At 39.9% G+C, this 19231-nt stretch overlaps 1 protein-coding gene across 1 annotated transcript in view; it reads right to left on the reverse strand.

Moving 5' to 3' along the window:
* The window catches only part of fbn2 (fibrillin 2), a 344878-nt gene that overhangs the window by 305425 nt on the left and 20222 nt on the right, over positions 1-19231 (reverse strand). The window contains exon 5 of the mRNA XM_080188736.1: positions 17592-17687. Within this exon, the coding sequence (XP_080044862.1) occupies positions 17592-17687 (96 nt within the window). The remainder of the gene's footprint in view (positions 1-17591; positions 17688-19231) is intronic.

The raw sequence follows: 19231 nt of genomic DNA on the forward strand, positions 1-19231 counted from the left end.
TGTTTTTATGTACATTTACTAAGCATAGAAATTCAAACTAAATAATTAAGAAATTCAAAGTTTCCAAACAGAAGCTTTCAGTTTGAAGATGAGACAATAATAGTTAAATGCATATGTTAAAAGTGATCTTACCGAAAATAACATTTTTTCTTAACTTTCAGGCAATGATACAAAACATAAAATTGAGGTATAAAAATGTTTTCAATGTGAATAACAATATTCCCAACAAGGTAACAACAGGTTCAATTGAGATGAAAAATAAAATTTGATTAAATAAAAGGATATTTAATTCATTTGTTTGTAAACTTGCGTGCAATTTTACACTGGATTAAACATTTTGGTTTGTACTTTATGATTTAGTTTAAGTTTATTTATTAGTGCCACACGTAGGCTTACAGTAATACTGCAATGAAGTTACTGTGAAAATCCCCATGTTACCACACTCCAGCACCTGTTTGGGTACAATGAGGGACAACTTAGCATGGCCGATGCACCGACCAACACGTCTTTCAGACTGTGGGAGGAAATCGGGGCATCAAGAGGAAACCCACGAACAGGGAGAACATGCAAACACCACACAGGTAGTGACCTAAGCCAGGAATTGAACCTAGGACCCTGGCACAACTCTGTTGCTTAAATTTTAGCTTGGAGTTATGTTTTGTGCATTGGGTCTTTTATGAGGTCAAAAAACCTGGAAGAATGGGTTCCTGAATATTTTGAAGAATTTAACTGCAGGGCTAATTTAAATGGGGCTCCTGTCCACAAGCAGCCTGATGTGTGAGGCCTATGTCTCAGGGCCAAAGCCTAAGAGATCTGGAAAGAATGCTTCCTAGGCCTCTCATTCCTATCTGAAGATCCTCCTTCAGAGTGTGTGAAGATCTGCAGTATGGTAAGCTCTCCCAAGTGTCAATACCTTGTCACTTACATTGTTAAGGCTTGTTAATATCATGTCAATTGCATTATTAAAGTTAAGAGAAACAGGTGAAGGGCACATATAAACTGGGGATAACTGGGACCCTGGGGAGTGAGAGACTGAATAAGTGAATAAAAGACTTCAGTAGAGAATAGCTCTGTGTCTTGGTTTTCGTTTCACCAACTGGCCTGGATCCAATTAACACCGAGGACTGTAGGAACAGGACATCCTCTTCAAACAAGCAGAACTGGATGAAAGTGGATGAGGGAATCAACAGCAGATGTGTACTCCCTCAAATCTGGAGACGGTGTAGCTTAAGGATGTCCTGATGAGGGAATCAAGTGCGTCATAACACCTTCAGGTTCCAGCTTGCACATTCTGACTTGCTCAACTTTCCTCTGCACAGCACTCCTCAGATCAACACACCTTGGAGATGCACTCAATACTTTCTCTGCAGATACCTTGTCCAGAATTTCACTGTACAGGTCGCCACGGGAATCAGAGTGGGCGAGGGGCAGAACATGGAAAGATCCGTTGACCTCGGGTGGGATTCAGGACGAGCGAGGCTTTAAAATCGTGCCCTTCAAGTCCTGATTTGAACAGCCATCCTTCAAACTCACCCTCAGTCGAATGCATTCTTACACCCATGTTTCCCAGTTACCCTGCAAAAATGTTATCCTTCCCACCATGCCACATAAGCCTCAACAAATACTCACACCTTTCTGCTTTCTCTCCTTGCAGGGAATGCAGCATGTTGAGGATGGGGTATCTATTTTTATCTCCTTGCTTCCCGGGGGAGGGGGAATAGAAAAGACTACTGTATCTGTTACTGGATAGCAGTCAGCTCTCATGAGCAATTCAAGCTTTACTTGTTTCCCTTCACAAAAGTCTTCAGACAATTCCTTTTGTTATTTTTTGCAACAAATGATCATACTTTAGGTTAAATTTCCATGTGCATAGATGTATGTCAACAGTAGCAATGAAGTGCACCTAAAACTCCATGCATATGTTTCTTGCTACTTGTTAAAATTGTGATGTTTTATTCTGATCTACAGAATAGTAATTTCAGTGTTTAATGTGTAATTACTGAAAACATGGCAGGATCTGCTCTTGCCAGTATCTGAAAGGTCATCAGTGATTCAGTATTGCACTTTCACTCAAACTTACCAGACAAGGAATATTCTGGGAAACATTAATCAGAGATTTATGCTGACAATAAATACATTTTTGTTGATCCCCATTTTTCATTTCTAGTTAAGCCATCCAATAAAACTGGGCATAAGGAAGCTCTGCTCCCATTTCCTGAAAAATTGTAAATATTCAATTGCCTCTGGTTATATTTGAAGAGGATTACCATGCCAGTACATATTACGATAAACATACTGTGACCACATATGAGTATTCTCTCAGTGGGCTTGATCACTAAGTGACTGTTCAGCGATACATCAATTCATTTTTAATAGGAGGCTGCAGAAAACTACAATAATGTAGAATCCTTTTTTTAGACAAACTTAAAGTCAGACTCAGTTTTCAAAGGAAACTGAGGAACTGCTGTGTGCTCTGTTTCACAGAGACATGGCTCACTCCTGCTTCGCTGGACTGTGCCCTACACAGTAAAAAGTCTGACAACACCAGGTTTTAGTCCAACCTATTTATTTGATAATATACTCAAGCTTTCGGGGTTAGTCCCTTCGTCAGGTGAATGGAGAGCCATTCACCTGACGAAGGGACTAACCCCGAAAGCTTGTGAGTATATTATCAAATAAATAGGTTGGACTAAAACCTGGTGTTGTCAGACTTTTTACTGTGTTTACGCCAGTCCAACGCCGGCATACCCACATCATGACTACTGTGCCCTACAGCCAGAGGGCTTCTCAATCCACCAAATGGACTGTACAGTGGCCTCAGGCAAGGGAGGTGAAGTCTGTTTTCTAATCAAGACTTGGTGCCTAGACATAACACTGGCGGACCTAGAACACCTGACGCTAATATGCCACCCTTATTATCTTCTGTGGGAATTCACCTTTGTTATCCTGACAGGAGTTTCCTTCCCACCCCACGCGGACATGAAGATTGCACTGGACGAAATATATACCACCACAATCAGCCTTGAGATGAAACATCCCAAGACTTCGTTCATCATGGCCAGGGACTTTAATCAGGCCAAGCTCAAGAATGTCCTATCAAGATACACCAGCATGTCTCCTGTTCCACCAGGGACTCAAACATTCTAGGCCACTGTTACTCTATCGCACGGCCATACTTTGGCAAATCAGACCACAAGACTGTGCTCCTGCTCCCAACTTACAAACGAAAACTGAAATGGGAGAATCCATTAAAGAAAGTCATGCAATATTTAAAAACTCAGCAACCGGTCTGCCACTACAGTAACTGACTTCATTAGTAAGCGTGTAGAAGACTGTGTGCCAAAGAAACAAATCTGTATGTTTCCCCAACTGTAATCCATGGATTAACAGGGATAACCACTGCTTGCTGAAGTCCAAGTCTGAGGTGTTCAAGTCAAGCAACCTTGATCTATACAAGAAAGCCAGATACAATCTAAGGAGATTCATTAAAGTTGCCAAGAGATAGGACCTGACCAAGCTAACGTCCCAGGCTAGCTACACAGACTCCCATCGACTATGGCAAGGTCTGCACGATGTAACAGGCTACAAGATAAAAACGTGTAAAATTGCAGTGGCACAGTCATTGGCACTGCTACCTCACATCGCCAGAGACTCGGGTTCGATTCACAGCTTGGGTCACTGACTGTGGAGTCTATATTCTGCCCGTGTCTGCGCGAGTTTCCTTCAGTACTCTGGTCTCCTCCCACAGTCTGAAAGATGTACTAGCTAGGTACACTGGCCATGCTAAATTCTCCCTCAGTGTACCTGAGCAGGCGCTAGAGTGTGGCAACTAGGAGATTTTCACAGTAACTTCATTACAGCGTTAATGTAAGTTTACTTGTGACACTAATAAGAAAAGCTTTAGCCAAACCCATATCCAAGGTCACCATTTCAGACATCAGAGCAACCTGCTCGAAAGTCAACCCACGGAAAACGACTGGCCCGGATCAGGTACAAACGAGCTCACAGATCCTGCACAGACCAGCCGGTTGGGGTATTTGCAGACATCTTCAACCTCTCTTCACACCAATCTGAGGTCCCTATCTGCTTCAAGAAGACGACCATCATCCTGGTACTAAAGAAAAGCCAAGCAGCATGCCCTAATGACTGATATCCATCATTATGAAGTGCTTCAAAAGGTTAGTCATGGCACAAATCAATTCCAGCCTCCCAGACTGCCTGGATCCACTACAGTTCACCTATTGCCACAACAGGTCTACAGCAAACATCATCTCCCTGGCCCTACACACAACCCTGGAACACCTGGATAACAAAGACACCGATATCAGACTTCTATTTATTGACTACAGCTCAAACCTTCAACACCACTGTTCTGAGAAAACTCATTTCCAAACTCCATGGTCTGGGGCTCAGCTCCTCCCTCTGCGACTGGATCTTAGATTTCCTAACTACAGACCGCAATCAGTAAGGATAAGTAACACCTGCTCCACGATCATACTCAACACCAGTACCCCACAATGCTGAGTCCTCAGCCCCTTACTATATTCCTTAAACACCTTTGCCTTTGTGGCCAAATTCCTCTTCAACTCAATTTTCAAGTTTGCTGATGACATCATCGTAGTAGGTCGGATCTCAAACAATGATGAGACGGAGTTCAGAAAAGGGATAGAGAATCTGGTGAAGTGGTACAACGACAAACTCTCCTTCAATGTCAACAAAATGAAGGAGATAGTCATCGACTTCAGAAAGCGTAGTGGAGGACATGCTGTCTACATCAATGGGGCTGAAGTGGAAATGGTCGAAAACTTCAAGTTTCTAGGTTTCCAGTTCACCAACAACCTGTCCTGATCCCTCCAAGCCAAGGCTATCATTAAGAAAGCCCAACAAAGTCCTTACTTTTGCAGAAGACTAAGGAAATTTGGCATGCACACTATGATTCTCACCAACTTTTACAGATGCACAGCTGGTTGTATCAGAACTTGGTATGGCTCCTGCTCTGCCCAAGATCGCAATAAATTACAAATGGTCATAAACAAAGCCCAGTCCATCACACAAACCAGCTACCCATCCATTGACTGTGTCTGCACTTTCCGCTGCCTCGGAAAAGCAGCCAGGATAACCAAGGACCCCACAAATCCCAGACATTCTCTCGCCCATCTTCTTCCATCAAGAAAAAAAAGATACAAAAGTCTAGAACAACCGACTCAAGAACAGCTTCTTCCCTGCTGCCATCAAATGTTTGAAAGAACATACCTTGTATTAAGTTGATCTTTCTCTACACCCTAGCTATGACTGTAACATTACACTCCGCACCTTCTTTCCTTCTCTACGTACGGTATGTTTTGTCTGTATAGCGCCCAAGAAACAAAATTCCTCACTGTATACTAAAACATGCAACAATAAGTCAAATCAAATCTCTCTGCTAAATACTTGCTAATCACAAAGCTCCTGATTATTGTAATTTACAGAGTCAGTATGTACACTACTCGACAACCAAAGAAGCATTTAAAAGATACATTCCAAATCAGCAGATTTTCTCAGCAGGATGATATCAAAGCATGTGACAGACAAAAAATAGTAAGCTAAACGCTGAGGAAAGTAGCTGGCTGAACATCTAAATTAAAATATTGACTAATTGGGGAGAAAATGAACAACGTATCTCGCAGATGAAACTTCAGCTGTACATTTAAACTGTTTAGAAGATTGGTATCCTGCATATTATATTGATTCAAAAATTAATGGGTAATCTTGCCACTGAACCTGGGATTGGATTCAGAGGCTGGATCTTCCCTCCATATACAATGGAAAACTCAAACTGTTGCTACATTTTCATAAATATTGGTCCATATTTTGTGAGATAGCCATGGTGGAAAGGGGCTGGTCAACGATAGCAAACTATCAGAGTTCACCATGATTATTCCTCTGCAAACTGGTGTCAACTTTAGGATCTTAGATATGTACATATTATCCTGAAGTTGTGACCTCTCATTCAAAGCTTTGATGCAAGCTGTACTTTGTATACCGGAACCAGCAGTCATAAAATCAGAAAGATTTTTAACTTTCCTGTTCCTACTTTGCCATTTGAAATCCCCGAAAAAAATTACACTTTGTTCAATCCTGTAAAAGTGGGTCATTAATAGTGATGTGATTCATAAAATTAAAAGAACAACAGGGCTGGCTTAGAAAAAGTAATTTGATCATCACGGAGCACTGCTAAATGATGAACTGGCATATATTGTTTGAAGTATATTTAAATAATTTATTTTTATTAAAATGTTTTTCAAAATATTTTACCTTCTAACTTCACACAATTGTTAATTTATTTTATATAAAAACAAGTGATGTTATTTCATTTTTTTTGCTTTCTGTTTATGGGAATGTGGAAATTCTGAGACTGTGAAGATCCTTTAATATAGCTACCTTGGCAGTCTGATGATACAGCTGTTGCATGCTGGGAATGCCCAGTAAAGCATGTCGCCAATCTTATGCAAAATCACTGCATGGTAATGCAGATGAATTTGGAGATCACTTGATTTCTCAAGCTATCCAACTTTGTGTCAGCAATGAGAACCATTAACTACAAACTTCAGTCCAACAATGGCTTAGAAAGGTTTGCACTCTTGCATTCTCTTGGAGATCCCACCAGGCCTGTCAACCTGGTTCCCAGCCTATCCCAAGAAAGAGCTCTGAAAGGTATTGCAAAATCGATTCCAATCCTGAAAAGGGCTTCAACCAAATGAGGCAGTTTCCTCACAAGGTGGAGATTGGGTATTTCTATAAATTAACCTCAATCAGCCAGACCTACTTACATATCTCCATATTATATCTTGCTTCATAAAATGATAACATAGTGAACTGGTGCCAGATCTCCTCCTAACCTGATTACAAAATTATTTGTATTTTAAAACCTTAACTATATTGCTTTGTATATTACTTCGATATTAAGATGGTCTATGAATTGTCAAATATGCATCATAGATTATATCAAAGAGTATATTCTTCATAACGAGTAAACTGGTCTGTAGAAGAATATTAATTCAATTCAACATTAGGCAATTAAAATCAACAATATCAATTTCACAATTTGCATATAGTTGACAAAGCAAACTCAACTGTTCAGTCTCAAAGGTCAGTTGCAAAAATCAAGGCACTTCAATTATCAACACACAGAACAAAGTAACCTACTTTAAGTCATGAATTAATCATCTGGTTCATTCTACATTTCAAACCAAGCAATCGACTTGATAATGGTTGGATTGTGGTGAGTGAAGAGAGAAAAGCTTGTGCATGAAACAAAGATTACGAGTAGGCTGCACTATGTTCACTTCAGAGGATTTTTTCAAGAGGCCCCATTTAGTCCTAGTTGAAAAGGGATTCTTTCAAATCCCTAATTTATAGCTAATTTAAAAGAAATGACCTCTGTGTATCGAAGCTACAATCTGCAAAACATGCAACAATTTAAATGTTTCATTAGATGGGAACTTTGCAAAATAAATGCACTGAAGCATAATTCCTAAAAAGCCCCCAGCTTTAACATTAGTATATAATGATTCAGAACTTCCTGGAACAACCCAATCTTTGATTTGTGCCATAAATTACATGCTTTTCTGCCCTGATCTTCCTGTTGTGAATTTACTCCAAAATCTCCTGGAAAAGTAGATGCAATATACCACAATGTGCATAATGTAGAATCATTGACTTCAGAAGCAACACAACTTATTCCAACTATATTTTTTAATAAGTTGATCAATAGTGGCATAAACTAAGTTATTGAATTAGATTTCAAATTCTTTCAATTTACTGAGTTTGATCAGAATATGGTTTGACTTATGGACCCACTTCAGTTTTCAAGAACGTTCTAAATTACAGATTCTTTTCATTAGTTATTTGGACCATAATATTAAGCTACTTATTAAGTTCCAATTTCGTGGAGCTACATCCCGAGGGTTTCTAAAGTATGTCTAAGGCTGTATTAGCTTCGGCACTATTAGGCATTCTGGAAGTCACCTTGATCAGAGGTAGGTCTTTTTTATGCTAACGAGAGACCAAATACCTGTTTAATTACCCTTTCCTGAAATTAGTTAGAAACTGAGTGCTGGAAGCCAGAAGCATAAAAATGTGCTTTTCTTAAAAACTTACTTTAATATGGATCCAGAAAAAGCAGGAAATGCAGCAATACTGCACGCAATCATTAGTCCAAATGCAAATCACTTCCCTTCACCACAACAGTGTACACTTCTCCCACCTTCTCCAGAGATTTGTACACAAAAAAAGCATACCCAATGTCACCTCCATCCTGATGGCTATCTTTGTCAGTAGCTTGATCAAGCTGCGTGTGAACCCTTGGCATGCTTGGGTGGCAGAGGTTGCAAGCCACAGAAAAAAAATCATTATCATCGGAACCGGATGATCCAGCCATCGGCCAATAGCATACCATCTCCACTACCAGGCAGCAACATTCCCCCCAGGTGGTGAAAGGAACTACTGTACCCTGTAGAATGATCCCCGATCAGATTTTCAAAGACATTTGTCAGAATGCCTCATTTTCAAACAAGCACTAAGACGTATCTTTGATGGTGATGAGAAGAGTCCTACCTGCATGCCTGAAGTCTCACCATCTCTGTATGCTGCCCTCAAAGTGGGGAAGAGAACATTGCCCACCTCCTTCCAGAATGTGCCTTTGCAAAGCAGGTCAGGAAATTGTTTTTTTTTGGTCAAGGTTCATCCTGAGCAGTTCTGCAACGTAGGACTCAATGCTCTACAACCTGGTCACAGGGACACATACAAAGAGGGACATCAACTGCTTCAGGAGGACCATCAGCTCAGTAAATGAAATTCTTTGGTCTGCCCATAGCTTTCTGGCATTCCTGTGCAAAGAGCTGTCAACAACTGAATTTACTGCAAACTGGCACATCCCAAGACCCTGCACTACCTGCTGGAAAACACGCTAAAGCTTGGAGAAGCTGCCGTAAAGGCTCAATGAGGAACGATACTGTCTAAGGCCTTACCACCACAACACACCAACAGTCTGGAAACAATGTGAAACTCCTTGGGCTTTTTGTTTGACATGAAATGAACATTGTAAATATAAGTTGTAATTACGTGTAGGGAGGCACTCAGAGTGCCATATACTGTACTGAAAAACTGATCAGTATTACACTTTATGTAATATTAAATTTGAACACTTATAGAATGTGCCTTTACAAATTTTATGAATGAAGTATACTTTTGAGAAGAATTGTACACTCCTGCCATCACCCAGGACCTAACCAAGGGCCAGTCACCATCCTTGTCAGCTCAAACTACTCTAGAGCAGGTATGTCAAACATGCAACTCATGAAACAGTTTCATCAGCCCACAGATTCTGCTGGTATTAATTAGTTTGTATTGCCATGTGTCCTGAAATGAGACATAAAATTCCAGTACACACTTCTCAGCACTTGGCGCTGCAGCAGCACACTGACACTGTACCTAATTCTCGCTCATTTGCTATGGGCAGAGATGCAGGGATTCACTTGGAAGTGACTGGAAAATAATAAAGAGAGAAAGAGAAATAGAGAGATGCAAAGTTGGCTGGGTTTGTTGAAGGTGACTATGGGGAAGGACTTTGAAAGGGTTATTAGACTGACAGCAGGATCTAGGGTTGTAAGGTGTGGATTCAGAAGCTTAGATTAAGTCAACGCAGAGTGTTAGGCGATTGACACTAGGATTCAGTAGGGTAGAGCAACTCTGAGAACATGATCAGGAATAGGAGTTTGTGTGATGGAGACTGGTACTCGAAAGGGGAAGAAGAGGAGAAATGCAAAGATGCAGGGCTGGGTTGGACGAAGATTATTACAAGAGAGAAGATTGTGACTTGGGGTTGGGTTTGGAGGATTGTGAGACTGAGAACAGAATTTGGCATGGGACATAAATGGAGCCATAAGACTGAGATATTGACTGGTGGCTATATGCCAAGAATCATTTTGGGACCCAGGTGACTTGGTATATGTTACAGGACTAATGTCTGGGGATGGGGGAGGAGGGTGATGGGCTAAGGTTGTAAGTCTCAAGAGGGAAAAGAATACTGGCATATAGGAGCAAAGGATTGCTTGAATGTTAAAGACTTGGAAATGGGGACTCAAAGGAGAGAAAAGTCAGGTGAAATATGGTCCAGGGATATGGGCTGGGGGAGAAACGGGAAAGAGATGGTATGAGGCCTATATGCAGCAAAACCAAAAGCAGCAGATGTAGCAGATCTGTGAGAATAGGAAAGGCACCAGAGAATAGCAGCCAGTAAAGGATTGAGTCAAACCTCAGGGACTTAGCTGTAGGCAAACAGTGACAGATTGTTTCAACTGATGAGCAAATAATGGATGGAGACAGAGAATTCTCCCTGCCATCCAGGAGTATTAGAAATGTCAGTGTATGGGGGATCTTAAGAAGAGTTGAGTATGGACTGGCAGTGACCCACAGTGCTGCTGTGGAGTTTTGGGGTCAACTCCTGCTCCTCCACAGTTCAGAGGGAAAGTAAAGAAAACACCCTTTCCCTGATATTTATATAGTGGCTCTAGCAGTCCTTTTAAGAAATGCTGTTTGAGCCACTGCCAAACTAAAAATTAGTAAAAGTTTCTATAGCGTATGCTTCATCCCTCCTGTCAGATCTTTCAGGAGGGTCCTAAAATAGGCTCAGGATGCTTTTTGTATATTTACATTTGATCAAACACTGATTTCAGACACCTGCCAGGGATGCCACGAACAGTAAAAACTAATATGAAAGTAGCCATGCCACCAATGCAGATTAGATACATGACATTGTGCTGGAAACTGGTATTTATTGCAAACAATTTGCAGCCACAAATGGACAGAACATGTACAAATATCAAACCCACCGTGCCCAAATAACTTCAATTGAATGTGGCTCACACCAAACACCAGGGTGTTGGATCAGACTCAATTTATAAACTGAGTTTGACACATGTGATCTTGAGAAAACTAGCAAGTTGCTTCAGTAAGACATGTGTCCACAGCTTGCCAAAAGTATTCGGGTGAAGACAATGTCCAATTTCAAAGAAGCTTTGGGCCTTCAGCTTCTACAGATAACCATTTCGGGCCCATAAATGAGTCTAAACGAATAGCTCCCCTGCTCTCACTTTAATCAACAGCATGTGCAGACACTTCAATCCACTATGCTAAACTGTTCGCCAATATATGCTAAGCATGGCAAACATTGACGAAATGGAGATGATGGTGTAGATCAATTTCACCCCTATCAGTGTGAAATGGCTTTGTGATGAATCAGCACCTAATCTTCTATCTGATTCTGCCAGTCTGTAAATCACTAATGTATCATTGATTACAATTACCTCCTTTAGACTAAAATTGAGAGTCTGGACAAATATTTGGCTTATACCCATCCTAACAGAGATGGAATATTCCCTAACCAAGCTGAGCACAGTCGAAGAGAAACTGAGATATACATGGCTATAATCACTCCATATGCAGTTTAAACTGTCATCCCACAATACCAGAAACATACCTTGGAAATAACACTTGAAAACAGACTACAAGCTGAAATTGGAGACTCAGGAATTCTTTCAACTTTCTTTTGGAAATGACATTCCTTATAACATGGGCTCATTTTGAACAGATGTTCCAGATTGATTATGTTCTGTATTTAACAGTGAAACATGGTTCAGGCCTGCAGCTGTGCATTCATCTCTCACGCACAGTGGAATATTGGAAGATAACTAGAAAACCTAAGACTCGAGATGTGCACACTGAATATATGACTTTTCTTTTCAAACTGGGTGTAAAGATAAGTACAAGCCAGTTTGTTTAACTTCAATAGTGAAGAGACTTCTAGAAACAATAATCCAAGATAAAAGTGGGTTATTGAAGGAAAGCTGGCATGGGTTTCTTAAGAGAAAACTATGTTTAGCTGACTTGGAGTTTTTTGATGAGGTAAGAGAGGGCTGATGAGGGCAATGCTGTTGATGTGGTACACATGGTCTTCCAAAGGTATTTAATCAAGTGCCACACAGCAGATTTACAAGCAAAGTTATAGCTCACGAAATAAAAGGTACAGTGGCATCATGGTTACAGAACTGGCTAAGTGACAGGAAACAGGCAATAGTACTAAATAGATGATTTTGGGTTGGAGGAAGGTTTGCAGTGGAGTTTACCAAGGATCAGTTTTGAGACCCTTGCTCTCCTGATATACATTAATGACCTAGACTTTGGTGCAAGTTTAAAAACTTGTGGATGATACAAAACTTGGAAACATTATGAATAGTGAGGAGGATGCCGTAGAACTTCAAAAGTGCAGACAAATTGATGGAATGGGTAGATAGATGGCAGATGAAGTTCAATGTGGAGAACTGTGAAGTGATTCATGTTGGTAGAAAGACCACGAAGAGACAATATAAATATAATACAATATAAAGGGTACAATTCTAAAGGGGATGCTGGAGCAGAGGCACCTGTGTGTATATGTGCATAAGTCATTGAAGGGCAAATTGAAAGAGCATACAGCCCTCGTTGGCATGATTAATAGATGCAGAGAATACAAAAGCAAGGAGGTTATGTTGAATTTGCATAAGATACTAGTTCACATTCAGCTGAAGAACTGCAACAAGTTCAGAGCACTGCACTTCAGGAAAAATATGAAAGCAGTAGGGAGTGTGCATAAAGGATTCATGAGAATGATTCCAGGGATGAGAAGCTTTAGTTATGGACTGTTTTCCTTGGAGAAAAGACTTGGAGGAGATTTGATGGAGGTATTCAAAATAATGAGTCCAGATGGAATGGATAGGGAGAAACTGATCCCACTTATGAACAGATCAAGAGCAAGAGGGCACATATTTAAAGATATTGGCATGAGAAGCAAAAATGACATAAGAAAAGAATTCACACTGTGAGTGGTTAAGATTTAGAAGCACTGCCTGAGAATGCAGCAGTGGCATGTTCAGCAGACTACCCAAAAGAGAATTCACAGGATTAATTAGAGGGGACGGTACTAAGAGGATCACTTATTTGAGAGATAATGCCAACGTGATGGGCCAAATAGCCTCCTTCTGCACTATAACAATTCTGAAAATCTGGGAGGAAAAGCTAAGCAGTGCCTCAAAGAACTCAAATCTGACATGTTTTACTCCAATATTTTAAAACATATAAAATATACACAAATTTGGATACTCAGTTTGGTTCTGTACTCCTCACTTGTTTAAGTCTGGTAAGTAATAAAACAGCTAGAACTACATCTGCATCACAGTGCAGTAAGGATGAGTAAATGGGTCAGGCAACGTTTGACCCACTGAAGATCATATGCTTTGATGTGGTTTCTCTGAGTAACATACACTCTGCTGTTATCATTTTCCTTGCTGTAGTCTGCATCCGCTCTGTACAGCTACAATAAAGTCGCCATCTGCTGTCTTTTGAATGCCAGGAAAAGCATCAGGAATAAAGCCAAATTACATCTTTCATAAAGTGACAGTTACAATCTTTTGTCTTTCTGGTTTGTAGTTGTTGTGAACAAACTAGCATATTACTTTACTTGTATTCTCTTCCTTTTCCATAATGTTTTTCTATTTCATTTTGATGGTCTGCCATTCTTGTGAAGAACTGGTATTTAGTGCTGGATCTGGTTTTGGAGCAAACACCAGGGATACATGAAAGAATCTAGATCAAAGGGCTTACCTGTTCCTCTTCAAAAGTCAAATCAAACCCCAACCTACTCTCTGATCCTCAAGGTAGGGTTTGTTGTCTTTTAATCAAGTTCATTATTCATATGTGGAATCTGGTATATAGACTACACTTTAATTGTTCATATTATTTATACATCAGAAAGCATCTTATAATGTACATTAGTTTAAATTATAGATTTTTTTATAATTACAACATCAATTCACAATATCAAGGAACAAATCATTATATTGTTTATGCATCAGTTTCACCCAGCCTGCCAAAATGAGAAAGTTGTGGGTTCAAGTTCCACTACCAACTTGAAAAAAAAACCTAGACTGACTGTGTTGCCAAAGATGTTGTTTTTGGAAGAGACTTTAATCCAAGGCCCTAACTGTGTTCAGATTAATGTAAAATATGTTAACGAACTATAGGAGAAAGAGTAAGATGATCTCCTTGTGTCCTAGTCAAGAATCTTCCTTCAATCATCACCAAAAGCAGAATAGCTGGTCATTCATGTTTCTGATGCTTGAGAGAACTTTGGGTGTGCAAATTAGCTGCTGCTTCTGTCTGAACAGCAATTTTTACCACTTTTCAATATTCTTTTATTGGACAAAGTATTTTAGGGCATCTTGAACATATGATAGAGTTAAAATAAATAGAAGTTCTTTGTAATTTCTGGCATTTTTCACAAAAGCAGAACTCAATGAAACTTTCTGCAGTTCAAGGAAACATTTAGTTTTGATTTTAACAAACACTCAAATTGGCTATGTGGATATCTGAATTATTTTTCTAAATGGGTATTAACTATTTCATTGCATGAATCTAGCTCACCCAGTCCTAACTCTTTCAGCAAATGTGGTAAATATACTGGCCCAAATTACCATAGTGCTAGTAGTGCTCTTCTGGCACAAGTGCAGAGATAGCTGAGCAAGATTGGACAGGATCTGCATAGTCCAATTCCAGCCGAGCCAGCCAATTTCTGAAAGGATCGGGGCAGAATCCCTATCTGCCCCAAACCATTACCCACGACTTTAGGTGTAAGTAGTACCCAACAAGCTCAGGGTCAGAGTTGGCCTGGGATAGTGATGGGTATCAGCTCTGAGAGGAGGACTGGCACGTAGCTCATGATTGGCTCCAGGATAACGAGGAAAGGTTTACTAATACCAGAGAGGAGAGAAATGACGATGCAGGGTGGATCTATGCTGATGGGGCCAGGTGGCAGGAGGACGATGAAATGTGATGAGTGACAGAGGGAGGAGAGAAGGTAGTAAAGCATGTTTGAAAAGTGATGAGCACCATATTACTTGAACATGCAGTTGGTCAATTAGTGAGATCCCTCCAGCGGAAGGTGAATCTTTTTGGGTGGGAGAGGTTCTGGGTCAACACAAGTGGCCAACTTAAGGCATACTGTAGAATTATGAGGCAGCTGAATATCAAAGATGCTCACTTACATTCTCCCCTCTATAGTTAAGTCTACATTGCAGCAAATTTGCTCCGACTCATGGGTCAAAAAAATCAAGGACCCAGCACACTGCAGAGCTACATTTAGTTTACCCATTTGCCATTGGCTGTTGTCAGAAGCATGGTGAAGGGAGGGAAGTAGAATCCATCCAAGGGGCATGGCTGGAGGAGGGACGACAATTTGCTATTCCAACCTCCAGGATGAATGATTATGGCTGACAGTAGATCATGTAGTTACTGTCTTCTATGCTGCTAAGGCAATAGCCTCTCTATTGAGTTTCGAGGGCAGGGGAGACGAGTAGAAAAGTGTCCACATGAGGCTTCTTCACATGGCTCTCATCATTTTGGTCAAAGAATAATGTATTCAAACGCATTTATTTATGAACAGGAGGAACATCCATCTTTGGATTTCCAGGGTGTCCTTTACCTGGAAGCGGTGGGCTGAAGTGTAGGTGCCAGGTTTGAATAAAAAGGTGAAAGGTTTAGCACTTACATGTTGGCTTTGAGATTGAGGGAAAGCTGGAAAGGACATGCTTATTTAACTATCACTTCAATGTGTTCACGCACCCTCTGAAGTGTCAATGATGCAGGCTGCAGTCAACCCTGCCTTGGTAATGGTTCTTATCCAGATAAGAGAGAGGGTGCACAGAACCAGGAGGAGCAAGGGCTTGCAATGGCAAGTGTTCTTATCGAGAGTTGAACGAGGTTTTATATATCCTGAGATGTGTTTGCTCACATCTGGCAGCTTCTCTAACGTGAGGTGCAGCTGCAAGAACTCTGTAGAAGTGCGGAGCTCCTGGCCTACAATGAGTGAGTAGTTGTCTGAATTCCCTTGGTGCACTAGGGCACTGAAGGCCCAAAGGCCTTTGACCCCATGAGGTAGTGGTGTGTCAGGCAATTTCCTGCCCACCCCGCCACAAGATTTGCCGTGCTCCTCACGGATGTATAATTAATGAGCTGAAAAGGGGAAAATTGTGCGTGATCATCTGCCCTACCACCTAGCAGGATTACACTAACTTTCTTGTCTCCAGAATGGAAATTTTTTCCCCATGTTTACTTGTTCTAATCATGCTATGACTTTTTAAGTGCATTGTTAAGGCACCCTTCATAATAGTTTCCAACAATTTCCTGATGATTGATGTCAGGCTAACTGGTCTGGGTAGTTCTTGTTTTCTCGTTCCTTCCTTTCTTGAATTGCTATTCAAGAAAGGGGTTTATTAACTTTATTAACTTCCAAACTGCCAAGATCATTCCAATCTAGAAAATTCTGGAAAATTAAAGCCAGTGCATCTACTACTTGCGCTGCGAGAATCCGAAGATGAGGTCCTGGGGATTTGTTAAAATTAAATCCATGAGTTTTTCCAGAGGAGTACTTCCAGCATCCAACACTCCCCCCCTCCCCCACCCCCACCTTTTCAAATGATCATCCAATACCACATCTCTTCTACACCTTCTGTAGTGAGTATTTAGTGCAGGCACCAACTGATGGCATAACAAGTGGCCTGCCAGCTCTGGATATTTCAAAATGGTCAGGCGCAGAAGCTACTGACAATAAATTTGGGGCTAGTATGTTCCTCACATATGCTGAAAACGTTAGGAAGAGGAAATCATAAAGTTAATTGGCTAGCATATTAACATCTAATAATGACAGGCAGAAAATGATCAGCTGTTCTTTCTAGCTTTCTCTACATTCTTGATGGCTTAACATAGTTTGATAGCTCCTAACTCCCTCCAGCCATGTAATCTAAAGTCTATGTATCTATCCAGCAAAAATCTGAAAAGTGAATTAAAGAAAATCCACTGATTAATTTCCCTTTGGAGCACAAAGTTAAAAAGAAATAATGGTAATGACAATTGCAATGATGATTCTGTAAGCATTTTCAATTTATAATTATGCTCGTGCAGAGCTGAACCTGAATGGTTTGCCAAATTACTTTACAATTTTTTACAAGATCAATAAATGCAACAATAGCGCTTCAAAGAAAATAACATTAACAGAGGTGAAGATAGGCTGCAATACACATCATTAGTGAGAAAACGGAGCTAATGAATCATACAATTTAAGCTCCAACATTAATTATGCTTAAATAATAGATGGTGCACTCACTGTTTCATATACTAATATGGATTCGACCAGAAAAGTTTGCCTTTTTTGAATTCATTCCAATATCAACTTTAAATTTTTTTTATGATTTGCAGAAAAAAGAAACCATGCCTGCAAGTGGTACTTGGCATCTGCTTCCATGAGCTCAGAACATCCAATTATTTATCATAGATTTTTAAACATCACAGTAGTTAATAGTTTCAAGATTTTTCAATTGGAAGCAAGTTCCAATATGCCGTTCATGACAACGTGTCTATTCCCACTCAATTTTGTTTATTTCAGATAAACTTTATAACTATCAAGCACCATTCATCAAATTCATTGATTTTGTCTGCAGAAGTCAAAGATTGTTTGTTCTTACCTCTCTCACACTGGGGACCAGTAAATCCATACACACATGCACAACGATTAGGTCCAATACAACGACCACCATTCTGACAACCATTTTCACAGACAGCTGTGCACAAAACAAAATGTCAGTGTTTTATGAGTGTTTGCTGAACACCAGCAGAGAACGACAGGCTGTGCTCAATGAAGTGCTTAGCACTACAAGGGAATGTTTCAGAAAATACCTCAATGGTTTCCACAGATGTCCACCTGTCATTAATTTAATTGAAAGTTCTTCATAGAAATTATCACACTGAAGTTAATTTCCTTGGAATACCCTTTTATTGAAGAACCATACTGTGCAATGTGTGAGATAAAAAGGATAAATGAACCTCAATCCTAATAGACCCAATATAAATGTGATGTTGGTGCCGAACAAGGGGCTGGCACGTAGTTTGGGGAATATTTGTCAGGTTAAGTAAAGTTGAAATCAAACTGAGCCAACATGAAACCACAGCCCGAGTACTGCAAAGGGAACATAAAATTCCCAGCCTTCAGTGCTAAGAAAATGTAAGATTAAACTTGTGAACAGGAATTTTTACCAGTCTAGTACATTCTTCACATATCTACCACTATTTCTTGTAGTGAATACTTGACTCAGCCATCCATGCCCCACTATAAACACACTTCTTTGCAAGTAAGCACAGAATGACACTGGCAGTTGGCAAGATGAAGTCTCCAGAGAAACTCAGTGCTCTCCCAGAGACAATATTATGGGCATAAACATGTGAACAAATATGAACTCACAAGATAGGAAAAGTCCTTTTAGGTAGGATCGGTCCTTTATTCTGCAAATTGAGGAAACCTGCATAGCAATTTATTGATGCAGTAACAAATGGTCTACGAAGGTTATGGAAGAATTTTTAATCCTACAGTACCTCAAATTCAGCCATAAGCTAGCACCACATTTTAATTAAAATTACTTTCAGTTGAACTGAAATATTTCCACTTAAAAAAAAAGGCATCTTTAGCAACTTTTAACATGGCTTTAAGGGGTAGTGTGCCATTATAAATTAGACCATGACAATAAAATTCAGGAATTAAAAATGTATATAAAATGTTTTTAGGCACAATTTTATCATGGTGATAATCGTCACCAATGAACATTTACTCAATATAAATCACCACCTCGAGGAAAGGACTGGAGGACATTGGAAAGAAAATGAATATCTCTGATGCCTTTATTTAGATAATAGAAAAATAAGTTGTTTCATCACTTTTTGAAAATTCTTTGAACAATATGAAAAGTCATCAAACTCTGTTAGTGACATTCAGTGTAACGATAGGATTAGTTTTGTTGGCTTTTATGAATTTAAAAATCAAGGGCTAATTATTTATTGAAAAGAATTGAACAACAAAATTGAAGTAAAGCTTGGCACAGAACACAAACTTCAAGTATGTACAGAGTTTGAACAAGTGGTCCCAATGCTGAGATTCCGGTATAGGTCATTCATGAATCACGCACACATATGCTCCATTTATTAAAATTTGTGGGTGGAAAGCTACACAGACCAAGAAAGTGATTCACTAATTTCTGCATCTGAATTCCCAGTAAATGCTTCCATCACACAAAACTATGTCCAGAGCACTAACTCATAAAATTTGTCCTGTGGT

Source organism: Carcharhinus amblyrhynchos, chromosome 5, assembly GCF_965287045.1.
Source record: "Carcharhinus amblyrhynchos chromosome 5, sCarAmb.v2.hapA, whole genome shotgun sequence".
Classification (NCBI taxonomy): domain Eukaryota; kingdom Metazoa; phylum Chordata; class Chondrichthyes; order Carcharhiniformes; family Carcharhinidae; genus Carcharhinus; species Carcharhinus amblyrhynchos.